Source organism: Balaenoptera physalus (assembly GCF_965194825.1).
Source record: "Balaenoptera physalus genome assembly, chromosome: 1".
Taxonomy (NCBI): domain Eukaryota; kingdom Metazoa; phylum Chordata; class Mammalia; order Artiodactyla; family Balaenopteridae; genus Balaenoptera; species Balaenoptera physalus.
This window is the reverse complement of record NC_138882.1, coordinates 71,757,708-71,769,008: the sequence shown is the minus strand read 5'-3', so window position 1 is coordinate 71,769,008 and position 11,301 is coordinate 71,757,708. Positions and strand designations below refer to the sequence as shown.

Below are 11,301 nucleotides of genomic sequence, written 5' to 3'. Positions count from 1 at the left end.
CCAGTTGTGACAACCACAGATTTTCCACACACATCACGGAAGAACTGGGTGAGGCGGGGGCAGGATGGCTCTGGGCGAGGACAGCTGTGTTGAAGCAACCAGCCTGGCCCAGGGCAAGGTCTGCCCCAATCCCGTCAGCGCCTGAATTTAGAACTGCCCCTTTCCTCTCCCACCTCCCTTGCCCTGCAGTGGTCTCCGAGACATCATCCCCAAGTAATAAATCACACCTTCTCAGTTTACTGTTTGCTGCCCTCGCTAGAACGTGAGCTCTTTGAGGACAGGGATGCTGTTATGTCCCCAGCACCTAGAATAGTGTCTGCTCTGTAGTAGATGCTTCATAAATACTTGCTGAATAAAGGAGTTGAATACAGGGATAAGTGGATGAATGAATGAAGGTTACAATGGAAGGAGGGGGGAGATTCCCTTTCTGGCTCTCGGGGGTTGGGAGATCAAGTGAAAGATCTGTCCTAAATAGGCTGACCAGCCTTCTGGGGTCCCCTGGGACTGAGGGTTTCCCCAGAATTCCAGCGCTCAAACCTGAGCAGTCCTGGGCAAACTGGGGGCGGGTGTTGGTCACCCTATCTAAACACAGTAACAATTCCAGCTGCAATAGCAATGGCCAATGACCTCTACGGTCTTATTGACCATGCACAGTTCTCTACCTGGCAGGGAAGGGTGGGCCGGGATTGGAATTCTGGTGATCCAGGGCGGGTGAGGGCACACCCCGGGCTTGTGGAGTGGAGTCCAGGAAGGTTCTGGAGGAAGTGACAGTGACACAGGAGGGAGGGAGGAGTCTAAGGAAGAACGTCCCACATGACAACATGTGCCAATGGCCCTGGGCCCAAGGTCACACCTGACCAGGGCTTGCTTTTTTTTATTTTCTAATTTACTTTTTCCCACATGGATATGCAATTGTCCTAATGCCATTTATTGAAAACTCCTTAATTTCCCTACTTTCTATCATATCAAGTTCTCATATATCTGTTTCTGGACCTTTATTCTATACCATAGAGCTATACGTCCCATCCTTGCACCACTAGGGCTGTTTCATCACTATAACTTTATTTATCCATTTTTTTTGGCCGTGCCGTGCGGCATGTGGGATCTTATTTCCCTGACCAGTGATCGAACCCGCGTCCCCTGCAGTGGAAGCTCGGAGTCTTAATCACTGGACCTCCAGGGAAGTCCCCAGGGCTTGCTTTGACATCCATGGAATGGTGGCAGGTGGGCACAGGGAGCAGCTGTCTGTGAGCCATCCTGTGTAGAAATGCAGGGTGGAGGGGAGGACAGGTGGAGCTGGAGGGGGAGAAGCGGAGGAGGGAGGGAGGAAGGGAGGGAGGCCGGGTGAGAGACAGACAGAGAGTTTCCTGAGACAATAGCTCTGGCCGTGTCCTAGGGCATGAAAGCTGAAAATAGCTCCTAGTGCCGGGAGCCTTGGAGCCGGAGCCTGGGAGCCACGGTGACTGGCTCTCCTCCCTGGTGTGTGTGTGTTGCAGCGGGGGGGTGGGGGGGTTGGCTCTGGGCTTCTCAGGCTGGGAATGGGGTGCACAGAGCAGGGACGGAGCAGGGACCCTTCTCTCTGGGACCTCGTGGGCCATCCTCAGCTCACAAAGCTGAGCCACTCCTGGCCCTACGAGTGGGGGGCTTATCCTCCCTGTCCCCTGGATCATACCCCCTCACACACAACTTCCCCATGTGTGTTCCCAGCAACCAAGAGAATCTGTTTTTAAAAGATTTGGGGGAGGGGGGTAACCATACAAACAAGAGCAGAATGGATACTTTTTCAGAATATGAATGGCTCTGTGTAAGCCCACCCCCAGGGTAACCACAGTCCTGACCTCTAACACTCTTGACGAGTCAGCCTTGGTCTGGGCTTGCGGACCCACGGAAGCTTCCTCATCCCCTCCTTCAGATCCCGACTCTCCCTCGGCGTCTTTGTGAGAAGCACCCGGGGAAGTGGGACTGCTAGGCTGTACTGCTGCTAGAACTCCACCTGGGCTCCACCAGGCTCCAGCCCCCTGCCCTGTCCACCTAACTGATCCTGAGGCACCTCAACTGGTAGGAGCAGCGTCACCTTCCCTCCTGGGACTTGTGACACTTAAGGGAGACCCCGAAAGACAAGCCTTTGGCTCCCTGGCTGGCAAAGAGCAGGTACTCAATTGTCATAAGTGTCCGTATCAGTGAGGGTTCTCCAGACAAACAGAATCCATACGGGGTGTGTGTGTATATACACACACACGTACATATGTACAAGCATACAAAAATATACAGCTGTGTACATATGCAGTATGCGTACACACATATACACATATAGTATATACAATAAACACATACATATATACACACATAAAATGCAGTTTGTATATATACAGTATGTATACACACATATACACATAATATATACAATACACACATACATATACACTATACATACACACATATAAAATGCATAGTTTGTATATATACAGTATGTACACATACGTATAACATATGCAATATACACACCTAGGTACATATATATCATACATATATACACACATACAAAGATATTTAGGTGTGCATATAGACAGTATACATACATACACATATAATATATGCAATACATACACGTACATACATATAGACACACATATACACCTACATATAAAAGCATATAGCATAAAAATATATATGTACTGTATATAGAAATTCATCGTATATATACATACATATATCATATATATAAGATATATACACATACATATATACAATGTATACACACACACACACCTATATGTAAATATGCGCATGGACATACACATATAAATTCATACGCAAGTGTGTATATAATAGTATATTCATATATACATATAATACCTAGAAACATATACACATGCAGGTATACAACAGATATACACACCTATATATAAATATACACTGTATACATACATACATACAGTGTACATACACTGTCTATATACACACACCCATAAATCAATATATGGGTGTGTGTATATATACAGCATGTTCACATTTATAATATGTATACTATATATATATATACACATACATACATGTATACAATATATACACACAAATATATAGGCTTGTATGTATACTGTATATAGTACTTACACATATACTACAAACGCACGCACATATAAACATATGTGTATACATATATATAATATGTATACACACATATACAAATTAATAGGCTTGTATATATTCAGTATTTTTACATATATAGTTTTGTTTTAAGGAGTTGACTCATGTGACCGTGAGGCAGGCAAGTCAGGGCAGGACTCTGGGCTGGAGACACAGGGAAGAGCTGATGTGCCAAGGCCATTGGAGGAACAGTTCCCTCTTTCTACGGAACCTCATTTTTCTCTCCAGTCCTTCAACTGATGGACGAGGCCCACCCACGCCACGGCATTGACAATCTCCTTTATGCAAAGTGGTCCAATTTCAGTGTTCATCTCTTCTGAAAAATACCTTCCTGGCCACATCTGGAATAATGTTTGTGGTTGCCGGGGCCCCACGCAGTGCGCACATGAGATTAACCATCCCCGTGGCGATGACACTTTATTTTCTCCCTTGACCATTGTCACTACTATTCCAATTAAAATGGCAGCGCCATGAGGGCAGGGCATTTCCTTTTTTGCCAGTACTGAGCGTCCAGGTCTGGTGCCTAGCATAGGCTAAATACACAGCATTTTTGTGAACAGAAGCCAGGATTCCGGCTGCCATATTTAATGAGGAATTATAGTCTTATTATTGGGGGGGAGGTGTCACGGTACGTCAAGGGCGGGAGTCGAACCCGCCACCCCAGGCCCCGAGGGGTCTCCCCGGGTCTCCACTTCGGGCCGGTGGGTGTGGCCGGGGGCAGCTGAAGACGTGCGTGCGTGCTTGCGTGCGTACGTGCGTGCGTGCGTTCGTACGTGCGTGCGTGCGTGCGAGGGGGCGGGTCCACGGGGCGGGAGGCGCTCGCTGCGAGTGAGTGGTTCAGCTGGCCCCCGGCTCATTGTGCTTGCCTCACGCCGGCCCCAGTTGGCAGCAGCGCTGGAGGCCCCGGGCCTGTGACCACAAAGAGGGAGCCGGGGGCCGGACGGGAGCAGGCCGCCGGCGGCGGCGGCGGCGGCGGCGGCGGCGGCGGCGCGGCGGCGGCGCCGGCTGAGGCCCAGGCCAGGCTCCCTCCCCTCAGCCTCCCGCCCGCCCGCCTGTCCCGCCCCCGCCGGCGGCGCCCCGCCCCTCCCCCAACCGCCAGACTAGCCTGGTGCGGGGGCCGCGCGCGAAAACGTGGGGGAGAAGCTGAGGCTGGAGTCGCCCGTGGTGGCCGAGCCCGCCGTCTACCCATGGCTGCTGCTGGTCTACGTGAGTGCCGCCCGTCCCCTCTTCCTGGACCTCCACCTCTCTTCCCCCAGGGCGCGCGCTGAGCCCACCGAGAAACGGAGCGACTCGAGTCGCCAGACCCTCTTTGGAGCCCCCCTTCCCGCCCTGCCTGCTTCTCCGCGGCCGTTTCCAGCCCCCGTGCGCAGGGTGGGCAGAGGGGAGCCGGGGCCGGCCGGGGGCACAGACTCGGCCGCGGGGACCCCGCGCTTCCGAGGGTCGCCCGAGCCGGTCTGCCGTTGGCCCTGTAGGGCTGGGGACCCCGGTCCCCCCCCACCGGCCTGAACTGCTGGCGGGCTTGCCCTTCCGTACTTTATGATCTGACACGTCGGGTTTCTTTTTCCTGGCCAGCTTTACCATTACCTGCCCAGCTTTCCCAGCATCCCCTGATAATGTGTTAGATATTCAAGTTTTAGGGCCCGGTCCCAGCCCTATGGAATCAGCAACTCTGGTGGGGCTCAGTGATCTCTGTTACAACAGACCCTCCAGATGATTTTTATTCACCTTAAAGTTTGAAAATATCTGCATTGTCAGCTGGCCAAAGCATCCACCAGCAGGTGAAGGGGAGTGGCGCCTGGAAAAGATAGGGACTAGCCAAGGTAAGTACAGTAGCATTTGCCATGGTAGTAATGGAGAATGCCTTTTCTCCACTGGTTGGCACAGACTAGTAGTATCTGGGAGCAGTGGCAGGGTTATTTTGGATGCTTTACATTGCAATGTAGAGTGACCGCTGTCCTGGTTTGCCAGGGACTTCCCCTGTGTGAGCACTTAAAATCTCATCCTGGCAAACCCCTTAGCCTTGGGTTTGAAAAACTTAGGGAATAACATGAAATTTAGGGGAAACATGATCTAGGTTTTGGGCAAGTCACAAGTGCTAATTAAAGCTAAGCAAGTATGGACAACATCTAGCCTCCTTTACCCCTTTGCGGGGAGGTAAATCTTGATTGGGTGAGAGGACTTATTGTTAAGAGATCTTTGTAGAAACATCCCCTTCTGCTTAGTCCGCTGGTTCTCGGTTCTGGCTAGACATTGGCATCGTCTGAGGAGAGTTAAAATGATTGTATTGGTCTAGCATGACCAACCGTCGGTGTGAGGGTTTTTAAAAAGTGCTTCAGAGGATTCTAATGTGCAGCCAAATTTAGGTGCCACTGCTTAAGCTTTTGAACCGCTGCTACGTATTTTCACCTCATCTTGCTGTGAGAATATCCAACTGTAGTTGAGGTTTGTTTTTTTTCTTTTTCTTTTTTTAACTGTCTTATTATAAGATTTACTGTCTTAAATAAGATTGAATGTACAGAAACTCCTGCTAGTCCATCTGGTATAGCTGGATACCCGGAGTAATATCGTTAAGATATGTACCATTTAAGTATTGTGACTGGCCTTTTAAAAATTAACATATGCATTAAATTAGTATTGATAGTATAGATCTCTTTCGAAGTTGTCATGTTGGGGAGCTATACCTCTAATCTGCTGCCATTGCTAAATATCTGGACACCTCTTATTAGGAATTGCTTTAAAAAATCTTTAGGGATTAAAACCAAGATTGCTGTATTATTTGTACTGGGACCACAAAAACCTCACGAAGTTCCCCTGCTGTACCTTCTACCCCCATCTCTAACCCTTGGCAACTTCTAATCTGTTCTCCATCTCCACAGTTTTGTTATTTTAAGAATAATATGTAAACATAATCATGAATTACTTAATCTTCGGAGATTGGCTTTTAAAAAATTTTCCCTCGGCATCATTCCCTTGAAGTTCATTTCAATTTTTGCATATATTAATAATTTGTTCCTTGTTGTTGCTCGGTAGTATTCTATCATAAGATTTTATCACAATTTGTTTCAACATTCACCCATTGAAAGACATTTGGGTAGTTGCCAGTTTTCGGCTATTAGAAATAAAACTGCTATGAACATTTATGTGTAAGTTTCTGTGGGAACTTCATTAAGTTTTTGTTTCTTTTGGATAAATGCTCAAGAGTACAATTACTGCATTGTAGGGTGAATCTACTTTTAGGATTAAAAGAGACTGTCAAGCTGTTTCTCAGAGTGGCTAAACCATTTTATTTTCCCACCAGTGATGTGATATAATTTTTCTACGTACTCGCTAGCATTTGATGTTGTCACTATACTTTAATTTTAGTTATTCTCTGATATCTCATTATGGTCTTAATTTGCATTTCCCTGACGGCTAACGATGTTGAACATCTTTTCATGTGCTTCTTTGCCATGTGTATATTCTCTTCCATGAAATGTCTGTTCCTGTCTTCTGACTATTTTCTAGTTGGATTTTTTTAAGTTGTTTGGAGAGTTCTTTGTATATTATAGATACAAGTCATTTGTCTCCTATGGGGTTTTCAAATATGTTTTCCCACTGTGTAATTTGAGTTTTCATCCACTTAAAAGGATCTTCTATGAAGCATTTTTAACTTATTTTGATGAGATCCAATTTATCAGTTTTTGCTTTTATTGATCATACTTTCGGTGTCAAGTCTAAGAATTATTCACCTAGTTCTAGATGCCAAAGATTTTCTCCTATTTTTTTTTTCTAAAACTGTCCTGCTTTTACATTTAAGATTATGATCCACTTTGATTTAATTTTTGTGTAAGATGTGTAAGGTTTAGGTTAAGGTTCATTGTTTGTTTGTTTGTTTTTGTCGAGGGATGTCCAACTGTTTCAGTACCATTTTTTGAAAAGTCTATTCTTCCCTGATAGCTTTTGCACTGCTGTCAAAACCAAGTTAAATGTATTTGTGTCGGTCTATTTCTGGGTTCTCTGTTCCATTCCATTGATCTGTGTATCTACCCTCCATCATTATGGCGAAATCTTGAAATTGGGTAGATTAATTCCTCCCATTTTAATCTTCCTTTACAAATTGTTTTAGCTATTCTTCAGCCTCTTCCTACCATATAAATCTTAGAATAAGCTTGTCTATATCCACAAAAACCTTGAGGGCATTTTAAGAGTAATTGTGTTAAGCCTGTTAACTTGGGGAGAATTGACATCTTTATTATGTTGTGTTTTCTAATCCATGAACAAGGTATGTCTCCCTATTTGTTTGGGACTTTTAAAATTTTCTTCATCAGCATTTTGTAATTTTCAGTATAGAGGTCCTATAAATGTCTTATTGGGCTTCTATTTAAGTATTTATTTAGGTCAGTTGTAAATGGCATCACATATTTTTATTTAAGCTTCTACACATTTGTTATTAATATGTAATTTGATAAAATTGTGTGGATCTTGTACTCTAAAACATTTACAAACGAATATTATTTCTCAAGCTTTTTGTGGATTCCTTGGTATTTTCTCCATTTAGATTATCATCTCATCTTCAGATATAGACAGTTTTAGTTTTCCTTATTCAATATAATAGGATATATTACTATTCAACATTCAGTAGGATATATTCCTTCCTATTCAACATAGTAGGAATAGTTCTTTCATCTTTTAAATAAACTTTTTAAAAATTTAACTGTTAAATTTATCTATTTATTTATTTTTGCTTTATTTTCTTACTAGAACCTCCAGTAATATATTTAATAAAAGTGGTGAGAGCAGATATCGGTGCCTTGTTTCTGATCTTACAGAGAAAGCGTTCAGTCTTTCACAGTTAAATATAATGTCGGTATAGGTTGTTTGTAGATCATCTTTATGAGTTTCAGTATGTTCCTTTTCTATTCCTAGTTTGCTTGGAGTTTTTTTTCTTCTTTTTTTAAAATCATGAATGGGATTGGATTTTATCAAATGCTTTCTCTGCATTAATGATTAGGATCACATGACTTTTCCCCCTTAATCTGTTGGATATGGTAGATTACATTGTTTGATTTTCAAATATTTAACCAACTTTGCATAACTGGAATAAATACCGCTTGGTCATGGTATATTATTCTTTTTATATATTTCTGGATTTAATTTGCTAATATTTGGCTGAGGATTTTTACAGCCAATTTCATAAAAAATACTGGGCTGTAGTTTTCTTCTTTCTATACTGTCCCAGTCTGGTTTTGGTATCAAGGTAATACTGGCTTCATAAAATTAATTAGGAACTGTTCCCTCTACTTCCGTTTCTTATCAAGTCATGTAAAATTGGTGTTAATGCTTTAAGTCTTGGGTAAAAGTGAAACATCTAAGCCTGAATATTTCTTTTGGGAGTTTTTAAATGAAAAATCAGTGTTTCTCATAGTTACAGGAAAATTGAGATTGTCTCTTTCATCTTGGCTGAGTTTTGGTAATTTTGGGTGTAGACGCATTGGTCCATTTCATCCACAGTTTTGAATTTATAGTGTAGACTTGTTCATAATAACGTGTCCCTTATTAACCTGCAGGATATGTCATGGTATCCCTGGTTGCATTTCTGATATCTGTGATTTGTGCCATCTCTCTTTTTATCTTTATCAGTCTTGCTACATCTTTCTTGATTAGATTGTTTATTTTGAAGAACCAGCCTTTTGTTTCATTGATTTCCTCCCCCCCCCCATTTTCCTGTTTTTAGTTTCATGGATTTTTGTTTCATCTTTATTATTTCCTTCTTTCTGCTTGTTTAGTGTTTTTTCCTCTTCCGTTTTTACTATTTTAATATAGAAAATTAGACTATTTCTTTGAAATATTTTCTTTCCCAATTTAGTGCTATAAACTTGCCTTTCAGCATTGCTTTCACTTCATTCCACAAACGTTGATCTGTTATATCTCCATTTTCTTTTATTCTATGCATTTAAAATTTTTTCCTTGACTTTTTACCCATGAGTTATTTGGAATTGTGATGTTTAGTTTTCATGTGATTGAAGATTTTCCTGTTGTCTTTCTGTTATTGATTTCTAGTCTGGTTCCATTATGGCTAGAGAACATACTCTCTCTGATTTTAATTCTTTTAAATCTGCTAATGTTTTTTTATCACCCAGTGTATGGTATATGAGTGAATGTTCCATGGACACTTGAATATGTATTCTGCTTTTATTGAGTGTGTTCTTTAAATGTCAGTTATATCCTGTTGATTGATGATGTTTTCAGTTCTTCCATACCCTTGCTGATTTTTCTCTCTGGGAGTTCTATAAATTGCTGTGTTGAAGTCTCAAATAATAATTGTGGATTTGAAATTTTCTCCTTTTACCTTTTTCAGTGTTTGCTTCATGTGTTTTGAAGTTCTGTTGTTTGGTGCACACGCATTTAGTATCACTAGGTCATCTAGGTGGATTATTCCTGTTATCTTTATGTAATGACCCTCTTTGCCCCTAATAATTTCCTTTGCTCTGAAATCTACTTTATCTGATATTAATATAGCCATTTCTGCTTTTTCTGATGAATGTTCACATGATATACCTTTTTCATCCTTTTACTCTGAACTACCAATATCATGATGTTTAAAGTAAGCTTCTTATAGACAGTATATAGTTGGATCATGCTTGTGATTTTTTCATCTACTCTTCCAATGTCTGTCTTTGACTTGGCTATTTAGATCATTTACAGTTAATGTAACGATTGCTATGTTAAAGATGAGGTCTAGCATTTTATTTTTTTTATGTTTATTTTTTATTTTATTTTTTTCACACACACACACACTGTATTTTATTTTTACAAGAGATAAATAGACTGACAACAAGCATTCTACATGGATGACCACAACAAAAGCAACAATGATTGCAATTACCAAACATGAAACACACTCATGCTATGTCATAATATTGACATTCAGTCCAGTAATCCTCCACTGTAACAGCTCCTTTACTTTGCAGTGAAAATTGATTTGTATATTCTTTGCCTCTGAGTCCTTGTGAGATTTTTTTTTAATTCAGACGGAAAGTCACAAAAATTATACTCATCCTCATCAGTTCACTCAGTCCCATGTAATTAAATTTTTTTTCATCTTGATCTTTTGTTAGCACTTTTATGAGTTCATCAGTTTTTCATTAGAGTTCTGAAAATGCTTATTCATTCAGTTCAGTAGTACAGTCAGTTACCAGAAACCTGTACTTGTCAGAGTCTTTTCCATGAATTTCTTGAAGATGAAACCCTTTTATAGGAACATATTTGCCAAAGCATCAGAGTACACCCAGAACTGTCTGTAAATGAGAAAAGACTTAAAAATGACCACAGTTAAAGATTTGATGAAAGTTCATAATAATGCAGTTGACAAGAAAATTAGTTATTTCTGAGATATACATTTTAAAGTAATAACTAGGATTATTACTTATAACATTATACCAGAACATATAAGATTTTTAGAAATTTCATGTAATGTCTGAAACATTTATATTAACATATTTCCATACATATTTCAATACAAATACAAATATAAGATTTTTAGAAATTTCATGTAATGTCTGAAACATTTATATTAACATATTTCCATACAAATAACCCAATGAAAGTTTAGTATTAGTTGTTTTGTTTGTTTGTTTTTTTATACTGCAGGTTCTTATTAGGCATCAATTTTATACACATCAGTGTATACATGTCAATCCCAATCGCCCAATTCAGCACACCACCATCCCCACCCCACCGCAGTTTACCATTTTATTTTTTGTTTTGTCTTTTACCTCAGTTTCTCAATCCTGTGTTTCTCTTATTTTGCCTTCTTGTGGGTTACTTAAACATTTTTTAATAAGTCCATTTTAATCTAATTTATTTATAATCGTTTGTGGATACTGTTTGTATAGTTTTCTTAGTGGTTGCTTTTGGCATTACACTATACATATGTCACTTATCATAGCCTACTGGAATCAGTGGTTTATTACTTCAAGTGAAGTTTCAAAATTTTACTTCCATTTAGGTCTCTTAATAGTCCCCAGTTTTAAAGTATGATTTTCTGTAGTATTTCCTTTATATACATTGAGAACCACATCAGATGGTGTCATAATTTTTGCTTTGACCATCAGAGGGAATTTAAGAAACTCATGAGGCTAATGATAGTCTCTTATATTTATCCCACTTGTTTTC

General features: G+C 40.9%; 1 protein-coding gene across 1 annotated transcript in view; it reads left to right on the top strand.

The window, feature by feature from the left end:
* Positions 1-3,734: 3,734 nt before the first annotated feature.
* LOC309654418 (uncharacterized protein) overlaps positions 3,735-11,301 on the top strand; it is a gene marked incomplete at its 5' end in the record, with an annotated part of 886,940 nt that continues 879,373 nt past the window's right edge. Inside the window, 2 exons of the mRNA XM_082448342.1 lie at positions 3,735-3,852; positions 3,940-4,353. Coding sequence (XP_082304468.1) covers positions 3,735-3,852; positions 3,940-4,353 — 532 coding nt within the window. The remainder of the gene's footprint in view (positions 3,853-3,939; positions 4,354-11,301) is intronic.